Below are 18458 nucleotides of genomic sequence, written 5' to 3' on the forward strand. Positions count from 1 at the left end.
GTCCGAGATCCTCCTCTCTGTGTAATTAGCGAGCAACGTGACAATTACTGTCGTACCGTGTATCAATTTTTTTATTATTTCCGTGTGTAGCACACTGCGCTTCTTTGTCGCGCGTCATTTTTGTACATAGATATCACCGCAATCACCGTGTATATACATAAGCCAGAGCGCGCGGATTCGTCGCGATCGTAAACGTCGCGTTATGTGAAATTCGCGATTCCAAGCGATCTGCCGCGAAGTAACACAGTTGCAATTACACAATTTTATTCACTTAATAACTTCTTGTGCACGCATTTGCGTCATCTTACACGTCTTACACTCGCGCATGTGGGCGTCGTTGTCAACGTGTTTCTCTCGTAATGGGAGAAAAAGAGAGAGAGAGAGAGAGAGAAAATCGAGACGAATCGCGATACCGAGGCTAGGCGATAAGTCGTAAGGTACCTACGTTATAGATAACGAGTAATTAAGTGATGAAAAAAAAAAAAACAATGATAAAATATACGACTCCACTTATATTCCACACTGGCGAATACGCCTTCATTATGGAAAGTGGCTGGCACCAGAGATGCACCAAACAATAAAGTTGCTACGGAAGAAAAGAAACGGCAGAAAAGATAGAAAGCGATGGTTCTCTTGTCTCTGATTTGGCACACAATCCCGCTCGCCATAAACACGTATCCTTCCAGATCCCATCCCCGGCTTTTTTAGCGTTTAGTTCAATATATAGTGCATCAAACTACTGTATTATTCTTTGAGCAGAAGTGACAGAAAAGAATTTTGTCGTTGATTACTTCGATTGTTTGTTCCACTGATTTGTTCGCTTATAATTTGTTTGAACCTTTTTACTCGCATGGCGATTCTTCTTGCACTTACATTCACAAATTTCGTTTCGATTATATTTTATTATACGACAGAAGAACGGAGAAACATTGCAAACGTAAATTTCCGTAGAGATCATAGACAAATCTCACTACGATATGATATAGATATAAATCGAATTTTTCACGAACAGAAATCCGCCGATATCGAACGCACGATAACGAGTAGTATAGTGTGGTACTTCGTTTTGGCGAAGACGCAGCAAATTTTTTTCGCATTTCGAAGCGCGATATTATTGATTCGTTGATATCCTCAGAATGGACCAAGAAACTGCATCGATTTCTCAGAGGAAGACCTGAACTTCTCCTCTGTGCAACCGCACATTAAAAGTGACTATAAAAGTTAGAAAGTCTTTTCGAAGCGATTGTAGGAACAGATATTATGCGTAAGATGAGGAACGACGAAAACAACGGGCAGTATTTCGATCGCAAATTTAACGCAAAGTACGCTAGAATACGACTCAGTGTTTCATGCGACCCGCTTTAACCACCTATAATAAACATCTTACAATTTAATTGTAAAAAATTGCGAGTACAATAGAAATTATTTAAATCGCGAAAGACACGACTTACTAATTTTTTCATTAAGGAAAAATCCGGACTCTGACTTCGTCGAAGAATGAACTTTCATGTAACAACGTTGGAGAGAAAAGAAAAAATTCGGGGAATCTTTATACAAGGACTGCATAGATTTTAAAAATCGATTATCAAGAGCAAATTTAGCTCCAGAACTCTACACTGAGATTATTTCCTATTTTTCGTCTTTTCAAGACAAGCCGTTACAAATATTGGCAAATATTCCCTCCCGAGAGAGAAAACTGAAATTAAAGACCAACGTTCCCGTGCAGATTTTTAAATGTCTCGTAATTGTAAGGAAAATATTCGGGATGTGAAAAGATTTCAGTGCAGTGTTCACGTTATGATTTAAATAATGTACACTTACGTAGTATTAATCAATCGTGTGTTGGTTCAAGATTTTCCGTTTCAATATTTCTCGAAAGAGTAGGGAACGATCGATGGATCGGTACTCGGTGGTTCTGCGGACTCGAGACGAGACGAAACGAAACATTTTTTGTCGCTTTCCTATCGGTAAAGGGTAGTTGTAGCAGTCAGAGATAAAATCGTAACGACCTGTCGTTAGTAACTAAGAGGCCTTAATATATCGCGTTTTACGATTATTATATACATCGGTACAATTTAAGAGTAGTGCGTCGTACCTAAGTGAATACGTAAGGGAACCGTAATGACATAAGGGTGTTATAGATTGTACATACATACACGTTCGAGTCGAGCATGACTTCGTTCAATTTCTCGCATATTTTGGCAGATCGGATATTGACGGAATTCAAACAAGGTTGACCGCTTATTATCGTCCTGTCGAACTTTAATTAAAACGCAGGAAGATGCGTCGCGCATTTGTGGTATTTTAAGATAATCAATTTTAAGAGAAGTATTGCGAGCGGAAAGATAAATATAGGTCCAGAAGTCTCTCACTCAAGACGGTATTTTGAAGATTAGCATTAGCTTCAAATTTTACTCTTCGTTTTAGAAATTGAATATCACGGGAAGTAATAATGAGTTTACGCAGATAACTTCCAAAGAATGCGCGAGTTTGTCATTCAACATTCTAAAATGCTCGACACTCATCGTGAAAGTTCGTAATTTCGAAAAGGTCGGCGAAAGATATTGGTCGATTGACATCTCCCGGTTAAAACGAACCGAAAGGATGAGAAAGGACGAAGCCTTTATTCGCGCGCAGTTACACGGTACTTAACAAGAAGTCATAAAGCAACATGCGAACGAGGCACATGTGTGTCGCAATTGCATTTTACGAGCCGCGTTTAAAGCCTTGTTGCAAGCAGGGCCATAGCTGAAACAAGATATAGCAATGAAATGAGCAATTTCTTATTGTTTTCCTCGTTATAAAAAGGAACGGCTGAAGAGATGCCTAGGAGAGATATTTTAGCAATTCACCTTAAAGAAAATGTTGTTTTTAATATTTAGGCTAAATTACGATTAATTAAATCCGAACTCTAGTAATTTAATATAGATACGATTTAAATTTATTCGACGCAATTTGAACTGTGCGTTGTAGCGATGATATACTTTTAAGAAAATTAACGAATCTTTGAATCTATAAATTTGTCGTTTAATAATAAGCTTAAAATGAAAGTTATGAATATCACAAGTATTAAACAGAAATCCAACTATACAATTGGCGAAGCACGTCGGTTTATACACGAGAATATATAAAACTGCAATAAAACGGAGGACATTCTGTGGGCCAAGGACTCGTGATGATTCGCGTAGGATACCAATCGTGACGGCTATTGAAAGAGCAATAAAGTAGACGCAACAACTAAGAATATCCTACGAGGAAGGATGAAAGAAAACCAATTTGCATTTCGCATTCTTTCCCGGCACAAAAAAAGGAATGGATGAGGTGGAATGGAACAGGAATATTAATTCGCGTTAAATAAAACGAAGTCAAAAGACGGAAGAAGGATCAAACGGACGTAAAGAAAAGTTTGCGCAAAATTGAACGAAGTCGCCCGATTGTACAGACAACGTATTTCCGGTAGCACGTCTCACAATTTGATGGAATTTACGGGGTGTTAGGTAATAGTCATTTGATGAACGCGCCAATATCTTTTCTGAAAATTCAAATAATTTCTTTTAACAAGATAAAATGTCAATAAAATTGTCGAGATATAAACAGTTTTCGAATTATAGCTGATTAAGAAACAGACCTTGATAAATTGTGCTTCAGACACGTTAATAAACAATAAAACACATCAAGCGTTGCGTTTTAGATGAGCTTTATCTCGACTGCGTCTTGGCAACATTTTGACTGGCGGGCATAATTAAGTGATCGAATATATTTTTTTTCTTAAGTAAAGGTCAGAGTTGAAGTATATTAAGCTGCAACGAAAATAACGTCATTTTTTCTTTTTTATGGTTTGAAAACGTGTTATAAATCACATCTCTGATCATATAAATTTAATCGCGGGACGTGTTTTTGATACATTCAATAAAATTGTTAGAAATTACAATAATATTACTCTTTTTCCAAGTTGATTCCGTTAGTTAAAAATTCGAAAAACAGCGAAATTTAACGTTTCAATATTTATTAGTACTAGTTTGAAGCGCAAAACATCAATCAGCGAGTTTCATAAACGGTTGCAATTCGAAAATTGGTCGCGCATCCCAATATCTATATTAAGAAAAGAATATCATTTAAATTTTCAGCGAAGACTATCGATCTGCGCTTAACAGTTTGGTATTTTATATTACCGTGCACTCCGTTAAACGAATGAGAACGAGCCCGGCCGACTGTACAGACATTCAACGATCCTTCGGAGAACTTCGAGGGGATATTCGCGTACCTTGAAAGTAGCCCGAAGCCTTTTCAACGTTTTAGCGTTTAAGCGACGACAACAAACACAGCGAAGCTGTCGATGTACATAGGTAGACTAGAACATGTAGAGACACTCGGGCCGCTCTTTGGCTCTCGAAGGACACGTTTTCGAGAGCTCTCGAGAGCTCTCCTCGCGGCGCGTAAAGCGGGATAATCCTCGTGCTCGTAGCGATCAAGCGGACGACACGAATTCTGCGCTGGGTTGGGAGCCCCTCGTGCAATTTCGCCTCGATCTTCCAACCCCGGAATTGACGATCGACCCTCGATCTCGCGGAGTAACAAAGCAACAAAGCAAGGATCGGTCGATGGTGAGGACGCGCCGAGGAGCGATCGATGAATCTGATTTGTCGGCAACGGCTTTTCGCGACGCGTTCTATTTTTCGCGCGGACGATTTTCGCATAGAGTAGCGACACGGTGTATTTTCCGTGTGATCGACGAAATCGAGTCGATCGAGCCTTCGTCTTTAACGCGACGCGATCGCGATCGAGACTAGCTCGGAGGCGACTGTAAGATATTTCAGAATAAGCTTCGGGGGCGAGGGCTATTATTTTTTATAAATATTACCGGACTAGTGAGAGGACGGAGGACAAGTTCGGAGGGCGGACGTGCTCGATCCTCGATCGTCGATCCGCGAGTTTCATGTTCTGCGTGTCTCTCGTTCTTGGTGTTTCGTGCGTTCTGTGTAAATAAGGCTGTAGTATTCGCGGTCCGCGATGCTCTCACTTCGCGCTTATAAATGCAACTGGGAAATGCAAACACAGCTATGTTAACATTAAACAATTCGACCCTGATTTGCGGAACAATGATCGAAACGTTGATGTTTTAATAATAATAAAAATTGACACTCGTCATTTGTTTGAGGAAATTTTGTAGAGAACGAAAAACAGCGACGTTAAAAATATAACGGTGATCAAAGGCTACATTTGTCAATAAATAACGCAACTTACGATGATTATGCGTGATTACGCGCTAACACCGAGAAGCGTGAATTCGCGAATTAATCGTGAGAGCATCTTAATCACGGCCAGGATCTTGTAGATCATCGCGCGGGATGGCATCAGGATTCGTGATTAAAGGACTAATAAATCAATCTCTGTCGATGAACTCGTGTGTCTAATTCACTTCGAGTAAACCGAAGAAATTAGTGCAAGATTCTCTGTAAATAGATGACCGATGATCTTCGGCAACGTGTGTATCGGTGTGCGTAATGACAGTATAAAAGAGCGTGAAAGCGAGTTCCCCCTTTCAGCATTCTCCCTTTAAGGATAATAAATACATGTACGTTCTTTTCTCTCTCGTGTGTCGACACTATTGTATACACGTAGACATTTGTCCCTCTCGATTTTAGTAGTCGATATGTGTGTAATATATCCAGGGGCCCGGGTGATTCGCGTACACATACGTGTCATACACACATACACATACTTACACATACATCCTCGCGTGTCTACCATCGCAAATTTATTCGCACACCTGGGCCCGAACCACTCTAAACTCACGGCCAAAATAATGATATAATTTAGGAAAGCTGCTGGCAATGCCTTTTACACATTGTTACACACTCTTCGTACACGAACACAAAAACATACATGTACATGCATGGGCTGCCCGATAATTAAGCGAATACCGCGACAATCAATTATTTAGTTGACCTATTACGTTCATTAATATCTCGTCGAAAAGCTTAATTGGAGCGATTGTAATATTCACGGTATTCTTTGGAATTTATGATTATAATAGATACTTTTTAAAATAACAAGCATAATCTTGGCATAATTATCTTAGTTAACCAAAGAAGACGGTAAATCGTATTTATATCTTACATAAAATGTTGGCGAAATGTTATGAAATTAATGAAGAAAAATTCGAGACTAAGTTATGTGAATTGTACGATCAACTGAATAATTTCAATCTCGACGCGACGCAATTAATTGTGGCAGTCAGTATTTATATCTATACACTTCTGTATAATATATTAAATGGCGTTCTTCTTCCTCTAACCGACGAGGCGAATTCTGAATGCCGATCGCTCGCGAAAAGGACCTCGTAACTTCGAACGGAATCGTATCGGTGAACCGCTGCGGTTTTGCCATTCTCTGCGACGTAAAGTACATTAGAAGAAAGGAAAAAAAAATATTTCGAAACAATAAAAAACGGTCGCAAGTGGAGCGTGTAACATACATATATATTGTACTGCAGCTAGAAATTAACAAGGGGATAAAAGAAATATATATATATATATAGATATATATATATATATATAAATATATACATATATACATACTTAGATATGTAGAGAGGCTGATCTCCGCCGTGTAATTTTTGTATTTTCAATGATTCGAAACAGAAGAAAGAGAAACAGCGATGCGAACGAGATGGATATTATAATTATCGCGGCATACATAGTACACAATATATACAACTCGTTGCATTGCTGTGTCGATACGTTAGTAGCTATGGACACACTGTATAATATTGTAACGGTGATTACTCATCGCGAGATGAGTGTAAAAAACATGATGGGACAAAAAAAGTAGAAAAATATTGCGGAGAGGCGCAGCGGTTCTTGAACGATTCGCCGGAAATCGCGAGAGGTGTTACATCGATGCGTCTTCTGCGACGAATTCCTCGCGAAATTTTTAATCCTCATCCGGATTTTCTCGGGTTAATTTTAACGCTTGTGGTGAGTCTGAAGTTATGAAATTGAATGTTACCAATTTAGTTTTTTATCTAATCTTCGTGATATTTTGTGATACGATAAAAGTTTGCGTAATGATTTCATGATATGTATGAATTCACGTTTGTCGGATTTAAAAAAAATATTTTCCCGATAAGGATTAACGTCTCGCGACTTAACATTTCCTCTTCATATTTTCTACAGTGTACAGCACATTACATCGTATAGCATAGGTCGACGTATTACGTAGAATATTACATATTCCGACGAGATAAGCGAAATAGAAAGGTGAACGGTATCATTTAATACTTAATATCGCGAGAATCCGGCGAAGATTACGATAGCGTGTCTCTCTTTGCGAGCGAGGAGAATCGCGAATTTCACCGTTCGATCTCTTCGATATTCTTACTACCGTAGATTATACCGTAATAAAACGTGTAAGACTCGATAAGTCGTCGTAATGTCAGGAGCGACAGTGTACTCAGTGTAAATAGCAAAAACAAATTGTAAAGAGAAAAACAAAAAGTAACGGTACGTCGATGCCTATCACACAGTTCTACTTCTAACGTAATAACGGGAAAGAAAGCAAACCACTGCTAATCGCTAATTACTAATGACTAAATGCAGTTCATTCTATCTGTATGTGTCGGGTTCTGATTGGACATAGATTTTGTATCAGCCTTTTCTCCGTGTATGGTATATAGCCGGGGAGACGGTCGATTTCGAGACTCTCGAGATGTCTTTTACACATACACTTTTACAATTTAAAATTATATACGAATATCAGACTCACACAAACATATGTTAAATGTGTTACAGAATACTAATATTCATTTAATACCTCTCATATATATATATGTTTTATTCGTTTTTATTGAGTAATACGATAATTTAACACGATAAAATGTATATGAACAATCGGAATTTCTAAGTTGCGGCTTTCAAATGAATGTCGAATCTCTCGAAATCGACCTCTCGAGTCGTAGATTCAATCGTGTCTTTCACAATTAAGTAGAGATCTTGTGTGTCACCTTTGGCGATCGAGATCGCAGGATATTTCCCATCAGAAAAAATCAGATATTGAGGATATTTATTTACAATTTCGTCGATAAGGATCCGCAGTGAACATCTTCTTCGCGATCACGGCAGGTGAACAACATGCGATCTCGATCGTCGATCGCGACGGGTGTTAAAAAATTCGTCGTGCACATTCGTCGTAGATGTGTCTACGCACCTACGTGCCCTGGGGACCGGTTTCACGAAAATCCGGAAAGGAAGTTCGATCTTGAATGAGTGACGTATCCTAGAGAACGTCTAAGCAAGGACTATAAATTGTCTGACATCATCATCAATCAATCAATAATACCTTTTCATCAAACGAGATTTACGATAGCATATCGCGAGAATTATGCCATAACCTACCGAATTTAAAATATGAACTCAAAATTTATCTCAGAAATATTTATTCGAAGCCGCGAAATTTATATAAAAACTTATGATGTTTAACAAATAAAAGATCGAAGAATCTAGGATGAGACGCTTGTCGTTCGAGATTGAATTCTCTCCTTCCTCCGAAGACGAAATGTGATTGTGCCGATTTCACGATTTCGAAAGTGTCAGGAAACTTTGCGAGTTGATATAATCGAGATTCCCGTTGATCGTTATTTTTTATCAAATTGCATCGATCGCGAGATAAACGAAAAAAATGAAATTGGTCCCGAGGCACATTCAAGTTTCTTCTGGTACTAGCTATAAATCTTCGTGGAGAAAGTCACGTCTGTGAGGATATCGAACGCAAGGGCTCCGACGAATCGAGCGACGTTCTTCTAACACGATAATCTCTCGTCATCGAGAGCAGATGTAATTAAAATGATCGAATCGAAGCGAACTGCCCGCCGCATCTTACAATTCCCTTCGTCGCTCGCCTCGTCGGAAGGACTCCTTTTTCTTGGGTGTCGATCGATTGACCGATCGATCGATGCTATTCGATATTATGCACATGCATTGCCGTAGAGCCGAATCTCACCACCGGGAAATCGTAGCCGATTCCAGCCTTTCTTTGGATTGTCGATTATTACTCGCGGTAATCGAGGCGAGTCATTTGCGAGTCGCGTCTCATGGGAACGACGTGAAACCGAAACGCGAGTTTTCTGAATAAATAGAATGAAGGCAATTCGGGGCACGACGCCGGATCGATTAGACTTTCTCAATCTACCCATATTGTCACCTCATGAGTTAGTGGCATTAATAGCTTCCTCGAGCGATTTTTTAAAGTTTCAAAACTTCAATTTTGATATTCCACAGAACCTCTCTTTGCTATACATCTGTATCATGGCGATAGATATTCTACAATCCTTTAATTATAATGCAATAAGTGTAATTTTAATGCAGCGAATAAGAATTTGTCGAGCCCAACAGTCTGATCGAATATCCGGTGATCGCTCGGTATTCGGCCTTCGGAATAAAATATGGAAAACGGCAACGAAGAGAAAAGTGATCGCAAAGGGGAAAAGAAAACACAGAGCTACCAGAGCACCGAAGACTGGCAATCAAAACTACTGTAAGCTGATTGAACGCGGATTTATTATTGCGGCAGCCGGCACGATCGCGATCGGCGATCAATTTTTAATGGCGTGCTCGTACTATACGATTTTATTATACGATATTGCTCATGATATATCATAATAATAGAAATAATCAAGACATCGATCGGAAAATTATTATTATAATCAATTTTGAAAATTGGCGAGCATCTTGATATATCGCTTTACGGTCAGACTTTAATTTAAAAAATAGCAATGGTAATCTTCCATTAAACGCAATTGCATAAATGAGCATACATCATACAACGTCAGAACGCGATTTTTATGCAAAAATATCGTCCAATGCAAACGTACAATGCGAACATGCCATTAACTAATTTTCTTCGCAATCGCGAGAAAAGAAGACCCACGACACAAAGACTGTTCCTTTCCTTCCACGAAATCGACCAAGGGGAAAGATTAAAAGTCGGACTTTTGTAGCTCTTAAACGTAAATGTACAGATTATCGTTATTATAGCAAGCTGCCTGACGACAAGTAGTGTCGTTTTGTAGCTCGTCTGTTTCCGATTTTCAACAGGCCGTCGATCGTGCCGGCAAGAAAAATAGATCGGCGCGAGAAGTATAGTGAACAAACAAATTAAAAAAACAATAAAAAGAAAAATCGCGACTCCACAAAACGCAGCTCTCCCTTTAAACTAGATACGGGCCGTGCGTGCGGTCGGTCTTTTCGAGTAAAATGCGCGTCTAATGTAACACTAGCGAGTAGATAGGTAGGTACCTGCATTTCATGAAATTTAACATGCTTGGATAGATCCTCAATAAATCGTTATACATGTTTTGATAAACATCGGCTTTTCTTTATTGAAACCTTCTTTCTCCCCGCGGTACTACCAAACTTATACACTGTTAACCATGTATCGCCAAAATTGAAGGTACACGTTGAAATAAAAGCTCTATATAATTATAAGGGACATTTCGAAGTACGTACCTACGCGGTAGTACCTCCAAATTTGGAAGTACATACCTTATGGTATCTCCAAATCCGAGATATTTACCTCGAAATGTTCTTCGTAATTATATAAGGCATTTATTTCAACGTGTACCTCCAACTTTGGCGATGCATGATTAATAACTGCATATACCTTTGAATCTTATATCAAAGATTGACGAAAAACCGCTTTGATCTATTCTCTATTGGCAGGTGCAATAGTCCGGATACAGATGTGTAACTAGACTGAACGAAATTACCGGGTTTAAATCTATCAGTTTAGAATGCCGAGCGCGCCCACAAAGTAACACGAACAATTTGCCATTGATCCCAATGTCCGTTCTTCGCAGTTATCGTACCCACGCGATACAAACTATCATCTACTTGCAAAACTATCGAGGCCTTATTGACGAACCGCGTTTCCGCGCTGGAGTGCGTCGAGCCTGACGTAAGCCGGTGTTTACGAGCGACACGTGCTGCGCGAGAGGCGAGCGCATCACGTCAGTTAGCGCAGCGAGCGCATCGTGCGAGTGCATTCCTCTTTTCCACTCGGTGCATCTTCTCGCGAAGAAGAATCAGTGTGTCGTAAGTACGATAAAAGTACGATTTTAATACATATCTCATGTATGATCGACGACATTTATCGTTCAAATCGTTTTAATTTATCCTTTATCGATTTTATACTGACATTAGAACGCGTTTTGCGTTACAGCGCGCTTTAATGTCAGCGGGAGACCAGAACAGGAGGAAAAAATTGGCTTGTAAAACCTGCAAGTCGAATTATAATTACTTATCGCACGGATACTGCATTAAAGGTGCGAATTGATACACACGTGAGAATCGCATTACACAATTTCAATTAGCCCTTGCCGATAGCTCGAAATAATTTTACGTCTTAATATCATCGGCATGTGACATAAAACGAAATTGCCGAGAAGACGCGCGGTCCCGATTATCATAATCTTTATGTTTCTTTAGGAGGTACATGAAGAAGGCAAACAACTTTTTTTTTCGCGGACTTCATTAAATAACAGGTTTTGTTTTATAAGACACATATATGACTTTAATAAATTGACGTGAAGTGGTCTCGAGTCTCGAACAACCAAAATTATGCCATTTCATTAATATCAATTTATACCGACGCTCCTATCATAAAGTTAATATGAGTTACAAACTTGGCAACAGCAACTAATTTTAGTTAACACGAAATTTCCTGGGTAAAGCGAAGTAGCTGAACTGCATTTTTTATCATAATAATAAGCAAATTGTTTCCTCGTTTTTATAAATTTAAAAGATTCCATGCACACACACATACACAAACATACACATACAAATAACCGGACATCATCGATGCACTCGATAGCACACTTTCGAACTTTGGAGGTAGAAAGATAGAAAAAATGGAGCGTCGAAACGACTTCGAAGTTTCGTTTCAATTTCGAAGTTCACACCTACATTCCAGTCGACTCGATTCGCGAATCGCAGCTTCGCGAAGCGCATTGGCGATGCGCGTCGATAAAAGGCGCGTTGTATAGAACGAAGAACGAAGACGACGACGACGATAGTGATGTAACGGTGTAAAATAAAGCGGTGACTCGTATGAATATTGGTACCGTGCGCTCGCTCGGGCGCACGCGTAACGCGCGAGTCGGTGCCGGCTTCGCGCGTCACGCATAACGCGTCTCGAAGACTTTCCTACAATTTGGCCGGCAGTTTTGGGAAGTCTCCGCGTCGCGTACAACGCAACACGTGTGCCTATGTACACACGTACCGTTATCGTAACTCTGCGTTTACGAAAACACGCCGCGAGATACGGTCGCCACGTGCTAAAAGTCGGCAAAATTACGGCTAAAGGACGGCGAATGGAATCATGAAACAATATCGTGTGCTTTGATTGCGGACTGATAACGTTCGACCTCTGTACGGATATCGAGATATTGTGCGTGAACTGAATATTATTTCGTGGTAAAACTTTAATTAAAAGCAAGTAGTCGAAAGAAAATAATAAAATTAACAATTTTTATATGTACTTACAGTAATTATATTCAATCGGCTTGATTAAATCTCAAAGAGAATTTAAAACATGGTTCTATTTACGCGATGTTAATTAGCTAGTAATAACTGCATACGAATATTAATTAACTGAACTTGAATATTCCGTAATCCTGTCTTCGCAAACCCTCTACAAAAAATTCTTTAAATAAGAAATTCTCTATAGAGATAATTCTCTATAGATAAAAAGAACTTGTATAAAAGCTTCGAGATCAGAGATATAATTTAAAATTTAAAATTTATAATTTAAAATTTAAAAAATAAAGTCTGCGAAAGGTAATAAATAAAGCATCCAATCAAGAAACGTGAAGAAGTTTCACTCTTATGCGATCTAAAAAAAAAAACTTCGTAGTCGACGTCATCTTCTATTTTTATAATGAAAAAGACCTGGCAATCGTTAACAGTTATAGGTCATTAATCATAGTCGTGTGTTATAAAGTATTTGCCGACCTTAAACACATCGCGAAGTGATTATTACTTTAAAGACATGTCTAAAATATTCTAATATCCGAGAAAAAAATCTAATCAATATTAAGACTTAGTTGTTAAACTCCACGTAAAATCGCGTGCTAATTATATCGATTGGTCAATAATTATCACAGAAATGTAATAAACGTAATAATAAATGCTTTCGCACGCATTCTACAGAACATCAAGACAAAGTAGGACGCAAATAGCACGGCAAGCGAGGCAAATTAAAGCGGCCGTTAATTAAAATGTTGCAAGCGCGTTCAATTAGCCACTAGCGATTACGGTCTTGATCGGTGCGCCACTTAAGGTAACGAAATGCGTCGATGTTTTCTCACTCTTCCAACTCATACACAAACTTCGTCATTTTTCGATCAAAATAATATAAGAAAAAAATAGGGTTTGGAAAAAAAGAGGGAGACAGAACGGTGTCCGAAATCCGCCGAATTTTCGATGTCGCGCTCCTCGCAAAAAAATGAGTCGCCGCTAACAAACGGCAACTTTCACGGGACAGGTTTTCGCGCGCGACCAGGATGACGAGGACGAGATTCGCCGCGAGGAGGGAAGAGGAGGCCGATGAGCCGGGTGATATTTCGACTGACACGATGGAACGCGAAGGAATCGTCGTCGTGGCTTGACGTGCTAATCGAGACCGGTCATCAGCTTTCGCAATGGGTAACGGATTGTTCTGCTGCGCGTATCGCGGTAAAGAGGTACGTATGCAAAGGTTTATACATATTCTCGCAAAACGCGATATCGTTGATAACGAGCAGCAGCAGCCGAACAGCGCTTCATGTTGTTCGTAAAAGATGGCAGCACGCTGTGCCTTTTGGTGCATCTAGATTCCAAAGTCATATGAATAACAATTTATACGTCATTATATAATTTAAACAGAGATAAAACATTAACAAGTGTTTTGTATCATATGGCAATAGGAACTAGTTTCCAATGTCACTTTTTTATATTCGTTCGGTAAAAAAATAAAAATCTAGACTTCTAAGTCTATATTTATGTCATGTGTGTTTGCAATTAAATGTGTGCGTTTCTCAATATCAATAAAAATAAATAAAAAGCATATCATGGGCTGTTATGATCACGAAAATATTTAAATTAATCGTGAGAGCACAGAAGTATATAATTTTATGCAAAGTACATTTTGCTTCTAACATAAGAAGCAACATATCGCAATTTAAATTCTATTCAGTGCGACGAGATTATCGAAACTACATTACAGATATACTTTTTCGTGATTTGTGAAAATATTTTCACGGCAATCGGCTCAGTTTTCGCAAATTCGCGAAAGGATGGATGACATAGAGACAAACATTAAAGGTCACGCGACTCGTGCTCGCTTCTTTTTCTCTTTTCCGCGACGAGAGAGGAATTCGCCGGTGGCACCTGTTAGTAACGATCAATTGCGCAACGAATCGATCGGCTTCGTTAGATCTGTCGACGTGCGTACGTATAACGCAGGGAAAAACGCGCATTCTATAAGGAGAGACGACATTACGAGGCTGGAAAACGGATACCCATGAGAAGCGGGATAAACGGGTACTTCCACGACAGGGAAAGACTCCGCTTTTTTCTCATTACGATAAATATCGTACGTTTTGCAATTGTTGCAACTGCGCGACTGTGAGTGGAACGAGCACACGACCTTCGGAGTCGAGAATAACGAGTAAATCGCTCGACGTATGTCTGATTGCCTCCGAAAAAGGCGTCGTCCTCTAAAACTCGCAATTTTTGCCACATCTTCGGAACGCTGAGAATCGCTAAAGATGAAAACTATTGGCTATTACAACTCTGACATGATGATTTGGTGTACGAAGTGACAAATGTTTTTAATTGTATTTTTTTGTTAGATATGATAGCGATGTTGACTAAAAAGCTGAAAAGATAAATTTATAAAAGTAAGTTGAAGGATTCATATTTTGTTAGCGAAATGTCCGGAAATGTTTCGCGATATCTCGAGGATCATTCGCGACGTTTCACTCAACGAGAAGTAAGAACACTTGCGCGAAGGGAAGGAAAAATGCGTAATAATTTATCACCAGTCGTATATCAAAGTCTTCGCTTTCTCTAGAAACTTTTTTTATTCCACGCTAACGCAATTAACTTGTATAACTGTTCCATTAATCCGCTATGACACTGGGGAAATTTAATGTCCAGCGATAAAACCCGTTTAATCTCGCTGCGACGTTTTTTGCGTATGCGTGTAACGCGGTTTACGATGTAGATGATTTTAACCGATCGAAAACTTCTCGCATCACACAACATTCTTCGTCCTTGGATGGAATGTTTTCCGACTGATAAGATTTTTAACTTCTTAATCATTTTTTACGAAATTTGCATTAATCAACAAATTCTGAAATTCTTAAGAAATATATATTTATAGAAACAATCTTTAACATTCTCACTATATTTGGAAAATTTACAAAATTTATATTTTGACGATCTTTAATTGTTTTAAGTTTTCTGGAAAAATATAACATCTTTGTATCGAAGCATGTGATCGTTCGAGCCGAAATTTTTATTGTATCAAATGTGTACAAAAGTTTTAATCTTTTGACCATATGAAAATAAAGCGAAGACTTGCGAAAGAAACGAACAATTTTTTTATATACATCTAATATAATTCATTTTACAAATTCCAACAAATTTGAAGGATAGAGAATCTCGAAATATCTTTACTTTCTGCTGTTTTTTCCATGTTGGAACTTAAAAATTAATAGTTATGTATTACAAAACAATATTTTATATAACAAACAATATTTTATATAACAAACATTACAAACAAAATTTGAAAAATTGAAATATTTTATAAGGTTATAAGGATAATATCTGGCACAAATTAATAGATGTAAGATAAATTAGATTTTAAACTTCGACTCAGACCCTAATGAATTCCTCGATCGGATTTTCTCGATCTCTTCGAAGGGAGGACGGTTTAGGTCAAGGCGCTTCTTCGTCAAGCTTCATTGTTCCTCGATGCGCGGCGAAAGTACGCGCTTAATCATCGCGTTGCGTTTATCACGATAGTGCTATTGCGTCTTGTAGAATTACCGGCTTACTGTCTGCCAGTCAACCGTTGGTCAATATCGACAATCACCAGTACTCGCTACTCTGTCGATCGTAAAACCCTTTATGGTAATTGGCAATTCACGAATATCGCGCGTATTTCACAGTAATTAATTTCGGACAAGACATTAATATTCATATTATTGAACAAAAATGCGGAGAGAAAACGGAGAAGTGAAAAATTATGACAAAAAAAAGGATATACAAAAAAAGCAAATTTTATTTTCGTCTTTCCACTGTAGTTATCAGAATAGATAAATTTCAAACGGAATTCCGAATGGGACTTCAAGCGGCGATAATTTAGAAATAATTAAACGTTTCTCTAATAATTCGCGCAAATAACTGCATATTCATCGTTCCACCAGCTTTACAACTTTACCGCGTCTATCATGTTCAATTTTCTTACTCAAAGAGGACTCGCTGTCTCGGAACGTAGTAATAAATCATCGCGTTATTATTCTCATTCGCTGCACTTTGAATACCCGCGGTCGCGGCCGACGCTGCGAGCGGAATGTGCATCGTGCAATCTTCGTGGAACGCGGGTTAACTCGTTGTAGCAACGATGCATTATTATTCGCGAATATCGAGAATACCTTACTTAATAGCGGCACCGACCGAGGAACATTTTCCGCGTGTCTGTTTCTCCGCGAAGGTCGGCGCGTCGTGAAGCGAACGCGATGTAGCGAACGGAATGTGGTTTCGCCGCGAAATAACCCGGAGAGTCGAGCGCGATGAGAAATCGAACGCGAAACGACTTCCTAGTCTTCGTTCTTTCTAGATGTATCGTTAAAAGGCTACAAGTAATCCATACGGCATTCGTGATAAGCGTATTAAAGTAGATATGTCGACAAATGTACCGAGGTTATTTATAAGTAAGCTTATTAAAATAGATATGTCGATAAGTGTGTTGAATAGTTTCTACACAGGTGGATATGGAGCTTAAAGTTCTCGCAGAATTGAAAAATAAATGATTAAAATTCCTTAGTATACCACGTATTATCTAATAAGAGCATTAAATAGATCTGATATTCGTTATTATGATTGTGATCCGATTGTGAATTGGAATCTGGCAGTCGGCTTTGTGACTAACTTCTGACTCTCGAGGTTAAATTGCGTTTCTCGAAAGGAGACACTGGCTTCGATGCCGATTAACTTCATGCTCAACATTCCACTTTTATAGGTTTCGACGAGAGAATCCGGAAATATATTCGAAAACAACCGACTCAAAAATATGTTTAAAAACATGATCACAGGTTTCAGACGCGATAAATGTCTTCGATGGGCTAAGGTCCATATTCTGAACTCTTTTTTTATTGATAAAATTATCTCTAAAAGTGACTTAGAAACCATCTGATCAGCTGAGAAGCCACATTTACGGCACTTCGATCGATGAAAGAGAATTCAGAGTATAGGCCTAAATCACTTTAGGTTTATTTTATAAACAATCTGTAATTCGTAAATATATATGTATATATATGTATATATATGTATATATGCCTATGGACGTAATTTGTAATGTTCAAATGTTCGAATGTTCTATTATACCAATTACATAACGTATAAAGTTATAAATAGAGCTCTGTTTCAATTTTAATTGCGATTATAAATCAAGTCGGAAGTGAGGTTGTGATTTCTTAGAAGAGTTTCGAAAGACTCACATATCTTCATGGATCGTTGTCGCCCATGTCGTCGAACCTAATCAGTCATAATAATGATAAATCCAAAAGTAACTCTCCGACGTAATCAGTCATAATAATGATAAATCCAAAAGTAACTCTCCGACGCCGTAAACCCACGCCGTGACGATCCTCGTCGTTGTACTTGATCGTTGCAGCATTCTCCAATGGTACTCGCAATAGGCATTTCGAGACACAATAACCATTATTCGCAACGCCGATTGTTTCGGATGTATTCGCGAAAATGTCACGAGAACCAACACTCCCGCGAAATCGACACCTTACGATCTGCCATTTTACCTCTAACTGACTCCGCGTAAATTGAGTTTCTCGAACGAAGTTCGACTGTGGCTAACGTCACTCTTTTCATTTCATTTAAGCGATACAATGGTGCGAGGATACTATATTTGAAATACTAACTAATAATTGAAAACGAAATTATGGTCGCAACTTGAAATGAACGCGACTTTAACTTTTAATAGAGGTATTTACTTGGGAATACTTATTTTTAAGAGACTATATTCCGAAAGATTATTTTACGTATCTTGTATGAGAAAACCTCCTAACCGTTACCCCAAACCGGCCAATCGCAGCACTTGGTCTGTTTTTTAGCTGAACTGGCTGTACTAGTTCAAAAAATTTACGCATTCTAAAAAGTATGAGAATTTTGTACGTACGC

General features: G+C 38.6%; 1 protein-coding gene across 2 annotated transcripts in view; it reads left to right on the forward strand.

The window, feature by feature from the left end:
- Positions 1-11047: 11047 nt before the first annotated feature.
- The window catches only part of LOC106747447 (sterile alpha and TIR motif-containing protein 1), an 84259-nt gene continuing 76848 nt past the window's right edge, over positions 11048-18458 (forward strand). Inside the window, exons 1-2 of one of the 2 annotated variants that reach the window (XM_014624964.1) lie at positions 11048-11090; positions 13540-13738. In XM_014624964.1, coding sequence (XP_014480450.1) covers positions 13697-13738 — 42 coding nt within the window. In that variant the 5' untranslated portion in view covers positions 11048-11090; positions 13540-13696. Of the gene's footprint in view, positions 11091-12263; positions 12445-13539; positions 13739-18458 lie in introns of those variants that run through there. The other variant, XM_014624963.1, reaches the window with a different exon arrangement.

The sequence above is a fragment of the Dinoponera quadriceps genome, unplaced genomic scaffold (genome assembly GCF_001313825.1).
Source record: "Dinoponera quadriceps isolate SergipeBrazil2010 unplaced genomic scaffold, ASM131382v1 scaffold1750, whole genome shotgun sequence".
Classification (NCBI taxonomy): Eukaryota; Metazoa; Arthropoda; class Insecta; order Hymenoptera; family Formicidae; genus Dinoponera; species Dinoponera quadriceps.